A 15226-nucleotide genomic window follows, 5' to 3' on the forward strand; every position below is an offset into this window, starting at 1 on the left:
AGGGGTGTCAGCGCATGTGTGTGTGTGTGTGTGTTTGTGTGTGTGTGAGAAAAAGAGGGAACTTGCGAGGAGGTTTGTTGTTTGTGTCAGTCTTAGTTTTTTCTCCCAAGACTCTCACTCCTTTTCCACCTCTTCCTGCGGCAGGTATCTCAATCTCACTCACAGGACTGGAACATTTTTCTTCTCCTTCTTCTTCTCCCCTTCAGCCTTTTCTTTTTCTGCCTGTCTGCTCCTCCTCTCTCCTCTCTGGTGGATGGGCTGTGTCACTGTCTATTTGTTGTGTCCCCCAGGGGGAAACTCAGCTTACACTTTATGCAAACATGCATTCAGCAATCATTAGCAAATTATTTCACACTCACTTTGGGTTTCATTCTGTTTGCTTTTGCATTTGGTAATGCTTGCCGCTGCCTCTCGCTCTCACGCTGACCCCCAGTTTCCCTCCGATGCTGAGACACAATGATTTAACTGTACATAGCATTGGGAATCAATGCTGGAAAATTTGGAGGCAAAGTTGATATAGAGGATATCCTTTGACTTCCAATGACATCGCTAAGAAATGATGCCATATCTTTCATAGTTAGTGTACCACAGAAAAATGATGTTCAGCATTAAAGACGGTGATATTTCTTTCTGTGGTACATTTAATACATTAAGCCAGTTCAATAATACAGCCTCAGACACAATGAGCAACCAGGAAGAGCCTTGTTATTTGCCTCAATTAGGTTTTGAGACAATGTATGGCCGTTGTTTTATTGGCTATTAAGCGTCGAAGTGAATCAAACGTGTGAGTTATGAGGCCGTTAACGCCGACCAGTCGGGCCCTCGTGTTGCCAGCAGTCACTCTCTCTTGCAGTGCAGTCCAACTTGTTGACTCAATCTCTCAGTATCTCGTCCTCACTGTCCCATTTTCCCTCATTCGTTCTTCTAACGCTTACACTCTCTCTTATCTCAGTCGTACTCCGCGTCTGACTCACTGATTACAAAATTGAAAATGGTTTTAATTCCACCAGGTTTTTGAGTCTGATTTGCACTCACGCACTCACTCATTCCAGCTCTTGTTTTTTTTTTTCCTTTCTTTCTTCTCTGCAATTAATTCAGTTCCTAAGACAAATCTGCTGACTGTCTCTGCTGCTGGCCTGTTTGTCATTGCAGGATGAGAAGTCCACGTTCTTCCAGTTCGGCGCCGCTCTGCAGCAGGAGGCTCTGCTCATGCTCTCCATCATGGAGGAGTATGACTGGCATGTTTTTTCTATCGTCACTTCCAAGTTCCCCGGGTACCAGGATTTCATCAGCACACTAAAGACAACTGTGGACCACAGGTAATTAATACCCCCCCCATACACACACACACACACACAGATGTGCACACGCTCACTCTCTGTTTTCATCCCAAACCTTTATTTACGGCAGCTGACATGATTAAGTACTTTGTATTTCTTTAATGGTGTATTGTTACAGCTTTGTGCGCTGGGACCTCCAGAGCGTGGTGACTCTAGATGCTGTAGATGGCGACCCAAACTCAAAATCACACATTGCACTCAAGAGGATCCAGAGTCCTGTTATACTGCTGTACTGCTCCAAGGATGAGGCTGTGTGAGTGTATTTTCTGTTACTGTTCCTGTCTCTCTGTCACACACTGCCAAATTTCTGCAGTGGATTTGTATTCACTCTCCGATTCTACTCCTTCACAGGTACATACTCGAGGAAGCTCGTTCTTTGGGCCTGATAGGAGCTGGTTACATCTGGATTGTGTCCAGTCTCACCACTGGCAACCCAGACTTTACCCCCGAGGTATAGTGAGGCCCCATATATAGTAACAGGTGGTCACTTCTGAGTGGTTTGACAAGACGTGCAGTGTTTTTAATTCCAGGTTTTTTGCCGGTCATCTGCTACCTCTCCTGTATATAACTACAGGTTATTACTGCTCCCCGCCAAGAAATAGTCCGACACAAAACCGCTTTGTTTTCACATAGTTTTGTTCTGAGTAAACTAGATATAACATTCTAATGAGTGAGCTTTAGAGGTGCTGGACAGCAGGTTTTGTTTCCTGCGTATTGAGCTACACTAGCTGTTTCCACATGTTTGCAGTCTTTGTGCTAAGCTAAGCGAACTCTCTGCATATTAACAGACAAATATTGTGGTATCAATTTTTTCCATCTATCCAGAAAGCAAATAAGCATATTTCCCGAAATGTGGAACTATTCCCTTAAGCCATATTACCATATCATATTTTTAGTTTACTGCTTTGTTTACATTCGTCTCTCTCTGAAAACATTTGCTTAGCCCCTAAATAGGATGTTTGACAGCATTACATACACATTCACTCTCAAAAAGAAGAACAGCAACGTAGCTCTTATCCAAATAGGATATAAATATGTGCATACATAATTCAAAGTATAATCTGCTCAAATGTTCCCCTCACATTAATACTCAAAATATATCCAATGTTTGCTTACCTTTTCTCAAGAGCCTCTCAAATGTTTATCCTCCTCCTTTCCTTGTCCATCATCCTCAAGTCCCTTTTATGTTGGGTTTTTACGTCTCTTTTACAAAGATCTGATTCCACATTTTGTGGCAAATTAAAAAGTAAAAACAAAATATTGCAGGCTAGATTGAGAGACTAGCGTGCTGGCTTTTTTTTTTTTAAATGTTTCCTCAGTCTGGTTTATAGAGACAAACTTAGTGAGCTATTTGGTTTTTCAATTCTTTTATTTTGACAGTTTCAAGATGTAGGCGTTACCTGAATGAGCAGTTCAGTTTGTGGAAATATACACAGTCTGCTCACACTAATGTGATATCCAGATATGAATTATTTCAGGAAGGCACATGGAACCATTACATCATCTGATTGACACCTTTGAGAGACATGGATGTTTAAAACTGGGGCAAAAAAAAAGAGTCAAATTGAATCCTTCACACCATATGTGCCACCTCTCAGATCTCCTCCTTCCCTCTCAGGTGTTTCCCCTGGGTATGATCTCTGTGTCCTATGACGACTGGGACTACCCGCTGGACACGCGGGTGCGTGATGGGGTGGGCATCATTTCCTCCGCAGCCACCGCCATGCTGCGGGAGAAGGGGGAGCTGCCAGAAGCCCAGGGCAGCTGCTACAGCACACCGTCAGACAGGAGCCCCGGGAAGCTCCCACCTAGCGCCCTGCGCAGGTCTGTGCATGTGTGTGTGAAAGTGTGAGAGTGTGAGGAGATCAAGGTCTAGGGACTTGCATAACTCTGCTCGTCTTTGTAGCTGGGTGTTGAGCCGTGTTACATAAGTCTTTTTAATGCTCTAATGAGAGGGCTAGAAAAGAGAGAAGAAGTAGAGATGACAGAAGTGTTAAACACTGTGATGTCTAATGACATTTAACACTATTAGCCGTTGTGTACATGGCTACTCTGTGTTTGAGCTCACTCTGCTGCCTTAACCGAGCGACAATGAACTGCACTTCAGGCGGACCTCTGTGTTGTTGCTGCCTTGTGTTAACTAGACCCTACCGTGTGTGTGTGTGTGTGTATGTGTGTGTGTGTGTGTGTGTGTGTGTGTGTGTGCGTACCTTACTTCACATGACTGGGTGTCATTAAGTCAGGATTAAAGCAGCTTTTACTAGCTTTGTTCTCTCTCTTCTTGTTACGGGGCTCTGTGGCAGTATGTGTTGGTAGGTGTGTGTGTGTGTGTGTGTGTGTGTGTGTGTGTGTGTGTGTGTGTGTGTGTCTACATGCACATATGCATACTAGTACGAGTGTATGTACTCCTCTCTGAAGTCTCTGTGACGAGTCAAATCTTTCAAACCAGAAGGGGGGACAAATGTGCCCGCACAGACACACATTCATACTGAACACCCACAATCGTAAAGGCACAGATGCAGAATCTGGTAGCAGCTTTGCTTCCTTTCAGGGTTTTTTTGGTGTGATATTGTGACTACATCTTGAATATGAGGTATTCAGTGGCTAAAATATGATTATTAATTCAGACACTGATACAGAACTGACTGAATACATGGAGGTCAGGTTGCTAGGCTCTGCACATCTATGATGACTTATGAGTTGCCTCATTAGAATGAGAGCCACAATGTGATTTTCACCAGTATGGCTTTATTATCCCATTCCTCTCTATTAGCCCATTACAGTATATATCAAAGCATATACAATACCGGCGTTGTTGACAGGTTGATCCAATATAACTCAGACTTCAATAGGAGCACACACCTTTTTTTTGGAAATAATCTTTTCCTCATTCTGTCAGAGGTACCTCATTTTAACTTATTGAATGTAATTTGCATATTTGTCAAAACAACTGCAGCCAATTTTTGTGATAATATACTGACAGGTTGGATTCCCCCCCTACCCCGATTTGCAAGTGGCGAGGCTGTGATCAGAAGTCTGCATACATTAGTCTAGATACAATCTTGCCGCAGTGTGTATAAACAACGTGAGGTGGAGAGGAATAGGACAAAATAATCTGGCACTTAAAAGTCATTATCAGCCCCGTTGGATTCCCCGCCATTCTTGCCTGACAGGCATTAATATCCCAGACTCTAGTTCAGCTTATGTGGTCTTCACAGTGGCACAGGGTTTTATTCAGGTTTGTCCTGGTAGTACATTTCGAAAGGTTATTCTATTTGATGGAACCACTGTACCATGCAAACCCCTAAGCTGTCACTGTTTTCTGAAAAGATGCTCCCTGCCACAATACAGAAGTTGGGAAGAGCCTCCCCTCGTTCTTTATTCATACCTTTAGAAAGTGCTTACACAATGGCTACCCAAGCACTTCAAAAAGAGGAACATGTTCTGCACACATACAGTAAGTGGACCCACGTTTGAAAGATGCTATTTGCAAACGCAGGTCTTTTTTTTTTTTTTTTTTCGGTCATGTGGCTGATGCTGCTATTAAAATGGACATTGAATTTCTGGGCAATGCAAATCATTTTGCACTCAGTAATTTAAAAGCCGCTGAACGCCTCTTTAATGTAGCTAGACATCTTGTTTTATTGACATCACACAGGATCACAAAATGACAGGAATACACACACAAATATGAATGTATGAAGAATAATCTGCCTGTTTCACATGCTTCAAAAACACACCAGCCTCATCCGTTTAAATCAAAATCTTCTCCCAAAAATGGTAACAAACCTGAAATAGGAGGAGACAGCAGTTTCCCAGAATAGACTGCAACAGTGTTTCCGCTATACAGTATGTATTCAGCTGTGGCAATGCACTGTGACAAGGGCATCACCTGCTGAACCACGAAGGCTTTTCAAACACAAAAACCTGACATGTCACTGATAGCATTTCAACCTATAATGACAAAGGCAGGTTCATCTATGCAGCACAGAAAAGTCTCTTATGTGTAACTTTGTAGGTTTATGTTTAATTATTTGTGTTTGCTGAGAGAGGGTCTACCCTCCGGCACAGCTGTTTGGGATTTGTGCAGTGCCTGTATGCGAGGGAGACAGGGACCTTTTATTTACTCTTTACTCCGTGTGAGTGGAGCCTGCTTCAATAGAGCACAGGCCTGTCTCCAAGTCTTTGTGCAAACAGATGATTAATGTACCTCTCTCTAATCCACTCTCCAAACAACAATATTTATGTGTGTCAGAGTACAATTATTATAGTTTTCACCTGCAGGGCGCATGTCAAACAGCACTCGAAAGATTCTCTTCATGCTCTGACCTGCTCACACAATCTTAGTCTGCTTTAACTCCTGTTTTTATTGGCTTGTAGGATCAAATTTCATACTTTATAATAGCTGGTTACTCACTGACATTTTACATTTATGGATCATTCTTCACTCTACTAAAAGCAAACAATGACCACTTAAAGTGATTTGTAACCAGTTTGTAATGAATCATATTTGCTCGTGCTTCAAGACTTACGTGACCTCACTTAAAGCACCCAATGACTACTTAGAGTAAAGTATGATCACATTATTATGCATTATGACAGTGAAGGAAAAAAACTATGGCAATTATAGTAATACACTCTGATCTTTGCCAAACAAATATGTCAGTGAATGACAATTATAAGTTATTGTGATACTCTGACCTTGTAAGTCATTATAAAATGCTTTATAATGTGTTATGATTGCTATTGTAGAGCATTGTGAATAGCAATATTATTTATTACGAGTGCTTATAACTATAATAATACAATGCTATAAGAACACATTATAGTATGTTTATAATGCATTGCCGACATGGGCGTCATAGAAAGTGCTACCAAACAATATATACATATAAAAGGGGACTCGTGCGCCAAATACAAAAATGTTTGTAAAGCAGATAAAAAGCTGCAGATCTTTGACTTTTGAAATATTCTATTTTAGTCAGTTGATATTTCGGTCATACGGGATTACTCGTGGAAACCGTGTTTGACACTGTGTCAAAATGAATCAAGCTATTTGTAATAAGACAGAACACAAGGCATCCACAAAAAAATTGTGGTCTGTTTTGGGCAGCTGCTGTCCCTCGTGTTATTTGGCCTTTTTAGTAAACTTCCCTAGACAGGCCTCTTTTCCCCCCAGTGGGTATTCATGCTCTCATCCCAGTCTTACCACTCAGAACATCCTCGCCTTCTGAAAATGGTTTTACTGGAGCAAGTGTATTCTTAATCCCATATCACTGTGAGTGATACTGGTTCATTTCCTCCTCTCTACTGCTTCACTTTAGCGAATGTGTAAATGTTTCAGCAAAGGATCTGTTTGCGTATGCAAGATAACTGTTGTGAGTAAGAGAGTGAGGGCAGCCTTGTTGCACCAGTGACTTGTCTTTCAGGCGTATTATCTGTGGAGAAATCAATGCAGAATGCTGATTGGAGAGATATGTGGCCTCTGACTCTTCCCACTCCTACACACAAAGAGATGCTCACACACACATAAACACTCAGGCCCGCATGCACACACAGTGGGTGAAGACGGCATTGATTTGAAGTGGATACTCTTGCCGTGATTATAGACTGCTTTACTTGTTATTTCAAATGTATCTGCTCTTGTGCACACAGACTCACAAACACTCAAACAGATGCAAACCCAAAGCAAATAACAGCTTCCTACTCTCCCATTTGTTTCAGACACATGATGCATGTTTGGAATGAAGGGCGCGACTTATCCTTTACTCCAGATGGTTACCAGGCCAACCCCAAATTGGTTGTCATCGTCCTGAATAGTGAAAGGAAGTGGGAGAAGGTAACAAATGAACACAGTGGTTTTGCAAAAGAGCACGGAAATTAAAAAGTCAAACCACTTTAATGAAGATGGTAGCCCTGATTTTGTTTTTGTGTGTTTTGCACACACACACACACACACACACACAGATGGGCCGTTGGGAGAACGGGACGTTGTCACTGATGTTCCCAGTGTGGCCGAGGTATAACTCCCACGGGGATGAGGATGCAGATGAAAACCATCTCTCCATCGTCACCCTGGAGGAGAAACCTTTCGTCATTGTCGACAATGTGGACATCCTCACCGGCACCTGCGTGAGAAACTCTGTGCCCTGCCGCAAGCATCTCAGAGAGTAAGTAGACAAACACGCCATGTGAACAAATACACAGCACCAACCCACTGCTCATACAGGCTCAATGTTGCTAAGAAAATGCTCAAATCCCTCAACTGGAGGTGGTTCAGGAGGTCAGACAGGTATGGAAGTCCTTGATATCAGATGATGTCAGTTTCCTCCACTAGTTGAACTAAACCAAAATGCTCACTGCTTAACTAGTTGTAGTGTCTTTTGACTCTACTAGTTTACTAGTGAGGCCTTAAGTGTTTATTAGTTGAACTATTGAAAGACAAAATGCTCACTAGTTGCACGAATGACTTACTAATTAACTGGTGAGGCTCAAAATGTTTACTGATTGACTAGGTGTCATTTTAACCTGACTAGTTAACTAGTTACACACACTTTCTCTTACTCGTTGACTAGTCAAAGCGAAAATGCTGACTAGTTGACTTGTTGGGGGTCTATTTTGACCTAACTAGTTTGACTAGTATTGTATGACAGATGCAGCACTTCACTAGTTAACTAGTAAGGTCAAAATAGACTACTAGTCAGCCTTTACATTCTGTAAGCTGCAACATGCAGCCATTAGTTACCTAGTTACAGTTCCTCAGGCCAACACGGTAACTAGTGTGCAACATGCAAATGGGGAATAAATGATCAAATGGCGTTCCATAGACAGGTACTTATTTGTTCTTCGTATTTGAATAAATAAGGTGGAATCAGCAAAGTTGTTTGTTGATCTCAGGAAAGCATTCGACACTCAATTAGTTCCCCTGTAATCTTCCCACTAGTCGTTTCTACTTTGAATAGAATGATAGCTCTCAAACCGGTCTCAATTTGTCTCAGAACATCCTCGTCAATCAGCTGACCTTTACTTGTCCACTTTTGTTCTACAAGGCTTCATACTGGGCCCACTCATTTCTACTTTATATAATAATGACTCATCATCTGTTTGTCCTCGAGACTGAAATCCAAATGTATGTGGCTGACAATCTAATACAATCACATGGTGGTGCTGAAACACAAGTTAATACTAAACTCACAATCTCAATAGTCCATGTTAAAACTTGGTTGTCACTATATGTTCTTTACCGAGACAAATCGGTCTTGTGTTGCCCCAGGTGTGTTTTGTCAGGAGAAGAGATAAAGGTGTTGCATTGTATACAAATCAAATTAACTGCAGCTAATTTCAGATTCATATATAACGAGTCAGCTGAGGCAGCAAAGATGTACATCAGTGATGTTCCCTGACGTTACTCACTATTTTGTGTTCTTCGTCAGTGTTGTACAGGAGTAAAACTCTTTTCCAACTTCTGTCAGAGAGTTTAACACATGCCGGCACAGTACCATTTGGTTCATGGATAATCAGTTCTGTCAGCGTTAATAATTAATTGCTCTCTGTTGCTGTCAGCTCGCTAATACCAATCTGTCGGTGTACTTGATTTTTGTTTCTGCTATCACTGTAATTGCATGTGTTGCCCATTGTGCTCTTTGTTTTAATTGTTCCATTAATTCAGTGTGATTTTCTTTGTGCTGTTTTTGATGATACAATTACTAATTAATAATTAGTAATGCTGCTGTTTCCCTTTGTGGTAAATAGAGACTCAAATTCTCATCTCATTGATGTTCTGCAAGGTTGCATATTTCAATTTTGTTTATATTTGTACTCTTTATTTTTATCTAGTTTTTGACTCCTACATTATTTAAGATGTGGCCAGATGGAAGCAAATAAAGTAATGATTTGATTCTTATCAGCAGCTGAACACTTAATTATGAAATGTAACCACTATGAAAAACTTAATATTGACATTTGAATATGACTGAACCAGAAGAATTGAAGTAATTCACATTGAAAACCATTTATCTGATTGTCTGTGGTTTGAAGTTCCCTTTGTCCTCCCATTTGGCGCTAAGAAATTGTAACAGGCACTTTGAATTATTTTTTGACATTCTATCGACCAAACGATCAATAATCAATTAATTGAGAAAACATTCTGCGGATTAGATGATAATGAAAATAATCGTTAGTTGTAGGCCTAAATTAAACAACGGAAATAGAGATGGTTCTCAAAGTAAAACATTTAAATGCCTTAAATTTATTGTTTTAGTGTTCAGTAGTGATTGAGGTTAAAAAATGAGTTGTTTAGTTGCTCATGAGATTCAAATCTTTATGCCCAACTTTGGCTTCCATTCTAGGGATGAAAAGCAGCCTTTTGGTTAACACACGTACAGTTATGTCTATGGATGTGCAGTGTCCCTGTTACAAAAAACGCTAAATAAATACATAAATCCCAGCTTGAGACAGAAAATGAAAAGATGTTTCATGTGGGATGCAGCTCAACCTTTTGTCATCTCCCATCTGGACTACTGCAACTCCCACCAAGCCAGGCTCGTAAAGTATTCTGTTCAGCAGCTACAAACCATCCGCTGCAGCCTGCCCTGTCTGCAACCTCCCCAAGTTCTCCTTTGTTGCCTCCCCACATATATACCCTCCCCTCCCTCCCCGCAGGCTGCCTGTGGCTGTTCACATCAAATTCTAAATGCTGGTCCTGGCATTCAAGGCTCCTTAGAGAGTCGCACGGGTATATCTGCAGGCAATGGTCTTACCGTATTTGCCAGCCTGTGGTCTGTGCTCTGCTACAACCGGCCACTTAGCTCTCCACTCCCTGCGGCAGCTACGTCATCGTTTCACCTGGCCTTGACTCTTCTCTCTGCGGCTCCCCAATAGTGGCATGTCCTTCCCACTTCAGGCGGGACAGCACAATTACTCCAGATTTTCTATTGTTAAAAAAAAAAAAAAAAGCCCTTAATCCCCTGAATATCCCCATTTTCCATATCCTTATTCTGCACCTACTGAACACTTCTGTTTACTTAGACGATTCCATAGTCATTAGCATATCTTTATCAGACGTGATCACTTCAGGATCACAGGAATATTTCATTATCTGTCGTGTGCACTGTCGTTCGCAATAACAGCATCAGCTAATGGAATGGAAATGTTTCACAAATTATGTATTGACTCTGTTGTGCTACCTCGTCAAATGTGGCTATTCCTTAATGTACTGTATGTATACAGTTTAATACTTCACCACCTCACTGCATATTATAACACTTTCTCCACTGAAACAATAGCAGTGGGCTGAACAGCTTAAATCCTCCTTTGTTACAAATAATATAAGTTCCTACAGATTGAAATTCTTATCACGGTGAAAATAGATATCATACGTATAAAACATACATTTTTTTAAAGCCATTTTTCGATTCATTTGGGCATTTAATTTGTCACTTTTCCCTTGTCATTTTTTCACATCTACAGTGTAGCTGTGTTACATATTCTACATGTATGTCTTACGCTTTTAGAGCTTAAAGCCCTCTTATAATATAAATATAATTGCACTCTCCTTTTTGAAAATCACTTGAAAGCCGGTTTATCGTGGCTGAAATGTTTTGCAGGCCTTCTTGAAAGTGTAAGCAACGCAGAGATATTTCTCAAATAGTCTGGAAAAGCTAAACTTTCTCAAAGAAGCTTCCCTTGAGTTCTTCGACATGTTAGGTTTTGCTCCAATTATCTGCACTATGTGGACACCTCAATAAGAGCCTCTCCATGACAAGAGCATTGTTTCTCTCTGCTAATTTCTACAATTTAGCTCACATCTGAGCATATCTGTATACAGCCAGTTCAGAGTACATAAGCATTAATCATAATTGCTGCATGTTTATTTGCCACTTGCTCAGCATCTGCATCTGCATCTTCTGGTTGATAACTTGGCCACAACGCAGTCCAAATACTCAACTAAAATCCATCTTTTCTCCAGTATTCTACTCATCTCCAACAGCATTATTGTCATGACTTCAATGAATGTCAACATTTCTACCAGACAATAGAAAATAGTTCCATTGTTCAGGACAGCAATTAGGATAGGATAAAACAGGATGACATAAGGACCACAGGGAAAGTGCAAAAAAAAACTCAACTCTAATTACTCTCTTGCAATATTTATTTACTTTTCTTTTAAACAAACAGAATCCACCATATTAAAGCCTTTGTGTCAGATAGACCCGAGACGACAGACAGAAGACGCAACACAACAACTATTGAGTTTCTGACCCATGTAGTCACGACACTGTAGGCACGGACAATTAGACAACTGAATCACCGGGCATGGAAAGTTTAACTTGTGACCTGATTTCTTAACCTTCCTCCGAAGCGATCGCCGTAGAAGTCTCAGCGGTCACGGGCCAAGATGACTAGTCTCTTCGGGGGCCTTCGTTTACATTTGCTTTTTTTCCGTGTCCAGCCATCCGTGCGTCCATCCATGCGTACATTCATCCAACCATCCATAAGTGCCACACTTTATTCAGTCACTACTTCCATTTTATTTGTGTTTGTTATTACAAAAGTATGGCATGAATCAAACAGATGTACTGTATGGGTATCTCGGGGAGTCTGTGTGTTTACACAGTGACATAAGGACACAGAGAGGACTCAGCTGGGAGAGCTAATGTATACATTATATGTGCATTAGAACACCTGGGGCACACTCTGTACATAGAAAGACTCACACACAAAGATGTTTGTTTAAATACTATGCCATCTTTCTCACACACACACTATGCTGTGCCGCAGATACAGTCGACTGCTGCTAAAAGACGTTTTAATCCTTTGATGATTCAGTTCTTTGACAGTTGTTCTCTGCGTGTGAATTCCTCAGGTCTTTATGAACTTTCTCTTGAATCAGCTAACATGGCAAATGAAAAGGTCACAGACTTACGCTTCCAGTTCATACATGCTACAGTACATCAGAGATGCTTGACACGGGAGCGGAAAAAAGTTTTCATGGAAATACTTTAAAAAAAAATGCTGGTGGAGTTTAATAGATTATGAGTATCATTTGATCCTACAATTCAGTTTAGTTCACCGCTCCGAGGTCCTCGGAGAGGGCTGTCACAAAAGTTTACTGTAACATCAGTCTCCATTGTCTGCATCATGTCTGTTTGGCTGTTCAGTGTATGTACAGTAGGTAGGCTGTGAGTTTCAGAGAAGTACCCCCTTACGGACGTAATCAGTGAAACACTTAAGAGGAGGGGAGAAAAGGACAGCGTAAAGGAACGAAGAGAGAGACGCTGGGAAGGACAGCTGATATTTTAATCATGTAGGTTGGTTGTTCTGCAGAGCCCAGCTCTATTTTAAGCCCAGCAGCATCTGCTCAATACCCCTGTGTTTTCAAGGACTGAGGGAAACACATACACACACACACTCACAAACTCCATATAAGCTCGCTCTGCCCTTGAGCAGTATTCGTGGTTACTCTGCACTGTCATAATTCTAGTTTTACAGTTTGATGGACCAACAGATGTGGAGCAAGCAGGCGGCAGGAGTACAGTTACACTCACAATCCACACAATCGCCTGAGCAACTCTAAAATGTCGTCTAATGTCAAAAAATATGACCTAATTGTTGATTGTGTGTGTGTCCGTGTGTTGCAGTAACAGCACATCAGGAGGTTCCTACATTAAGCAGTGCTGCAAAGGTTTCTGCATTGACATTCTGAAGAAGATAGCCAGGAACGTCAAGTTCACTTATGACCTCTACCTGGTCTCAAACGGAAAACACGGCAAGAAGATCAACAATATGTGGAACGGCATGGTTGGAGAGGTACGTACGTCCTACATGTCTCTCTCTTAGTACCGTACCATATCGGTCTGACTCTTTGTAATTATTGGGAAATATCAACATGCTTACTTGCCTTCTTGGAAGATGAGAAGATCAATATATGCATTATGTATTATCACCGGCTCTCAACATGGAGATAGCGGCTAATGGCGGCTAACGGTGCAAGCAGCTAACGGTGCTAACAGTGCAAACAATGGCAACAGTGCTGGCGGGGAACCATAGGGTGGGTGCTACGCTTCCGTGATGACGCAGAGGGTCGGGACTACATTATCAGCGGTCCCACCGTGTGAGCGCAGTGCATAGCGGCAGCGACTATCTAGCCAATTGGGCACAACAGGGCGGCTCAGATGCAGTACAACACACACAGAGGGAGAGCAACCGCATTCTCTGCTCAGGTAGACTGTGACAATCTGTGATACAATTGTAAAACAAAAATGTCAAATCACCTTAAGACACAGGATTGGAAGCTTCTATCGCTCTTTAGTTGACTCACAAATATTTTAATATACATTGTGACATGAGGCAAAAAGATATAGGATGTAATAATGGTTACAAAAAGCTAATTTGTCATCACTAAGTCACACTCTAACTGTAATTTATATCGTCAATATTATTTCTCATTGGGGCTTTAAATTCCATACAATCAATTATTTAAGAGCACAGATTACACTTGGTCAATATCGTTTATCTTTTCTGGAAATGATTTACTCAAACCCAAGATTAAACTAGGAGGGCGCGCGGAGAGCAAATGGGTTCTTTCTTGGCCTTGGCTTCACCCTTCCACCAAATTTCATAAAAATCGGGCCAGTAGTTTTTCCATTACTCTGTTGTCAAACAGACAAACAAACCGAACCGAAAACATAACCTCGTTGGAGGAGGTAATTAAAGCTAAGTGCTTTCACAGTAAAATCCCTAAAGGTTGAAAGTGAAACATAACACGTCTGATAATGGAAGCTGACAATATGATCCATAGATTGTGTTAATGTTTATGTGAGCAGACCGCTGGGAGCCTTTAGACAATTAAATCAAAAAAAAAAAAACATAACATTTTACTGCATACTAAAATCAACATCTTTATGTGCAGAGTCTCCGTCTGTCAGAATACATTCAGACAACCAGAAGTGGTGGAACAGTGAAAAAGACAGCTGTATTTTTACTTTTCATCTGATATGGCTGAAAATGCCCTCCAACTATAGCTGACATTCTGAGCTCATACCCTCAGTCACTGTGATATTTCACATCCAAAATAAAAAGTAAGAAACGTATCAAAGACAAATTGTTTGATGTTGTCCAAATTTTCACAGAGCTGACTATGTTTATATGTCAGTGTAGGTGGTGAGTCACGCACTCGCTGTAACTATTCTATTCTCCGTCCACCAGGTGGTGTATAAAAAGGCGGCGATGGCAGTCGGTTCATTGACGATCAACGAGGAGAGGTCACTGGCCATTGACTTCTCTGTGCCCTTTGTGGAGACTGGCATCAGCGTCATGGTGTCACGTAGCAATGGGACCGTCTCGCCGTCTGCCTTCCTCGGTAAATCTATCTTTCATTTTGTTCTTACTTAACCATAGGTTTTTTTCTTTTCTCTTTTTCTCTGACTCTCCCACAGTGAGCCGACTACAGGGAGCAGAAAACAAAGGGAGATGTTCACATGTTGGCAAAATCCCATGCATAAAATGGAATATTTTAATCAGACAGTATATGCTGGACAAATTCCACTTGTACTCTGACTTTATCTAGGCCTCAACACCCTAAGCACATTAATATTTCTGGCGGAGCGGAGGAAGCGGAGTGTGCCAGCTGTTTTTCGAAAAGTCAGCTCAGACAAAGCTTCCTTGATAATATCCTCTCCTCCTCCTCTCTCATCTTCTCTCCTCTTCCTCCTCTTCCTCCTCCTCCTCCAGTGGTTCAGATGACTAGAAACTGAAGCACTCCTCTGTGCTTGCCTAATGTCTTGTATTGTCATTGGAGCGAGACAGGGAGCGAGGGGATGTATTGGACCATGCGTGTGTTGGTCCCTGTGTATCAAGCCATGTGTCAGTATGTGTGTGTGTGTGTG

The 15226-nt window shown here is 41.4% G+C and overlaps 1 protein-coding gene across 2 annotated transcripts in view; it reads left to right on the top strand.

The window, feature by feature from the left end:
- Window positions 1–15226, top strand: part of grin2ab (glutamate receptor, ionotropic, N-methyl D-aspartate 2A, b) — a 113628-nt gene that overhangs the window by 82469 nt on the left and 15933 nt on the right. For both annotated transcript variants that reach the window (XM_031863166.1, XM_031863165.1), the window contains 8 exons: window positions 1153–1319; window positions 1459–1593; window positions 1692–1791; window positions 2959–3164; window positions 7065–7179; window positions 7308–7510; window positions 12980–13148; window positions 14547–14700. In XM_031863166.1, the coding sequence (XP_031719026.1) occupies window positions 1153–1319; window positions 1459–1593; window positions 1692–1791; window positions 2959–3164; window positions 7065–7179; window positions 7308–7510; window positions 12980–13148; window positions 14547–14700 (1249 nt within the window). The remainder of the gene's footprint in view (window positions 1–1152; window positions 1320–1458; window positions 1594–1691; window positions 1792–2958; window positions 3165–7064; window positions 7180–7307; window positions 7511–12979; window positions 13149–14546; window positions 14701–15226) is intronic.

The sequence above is a fragment of the Anarrhichthys ocellatus genome, unplaced genomic scaffold (assembly GCF_004355925.1).
Source record: "Anarrhichthys ocellatus isolate YVR2014 unplaced genomic scaffold, GSC_Weel_1.0 scaffold28, whole genome shotgun sequence".
NCBI lineage: Eukaryota > Metazoa > Chordata > Actinopteri > Perciformes > Anarhichadidae > Anarrhichthys > Anarrhichthys ocellatus.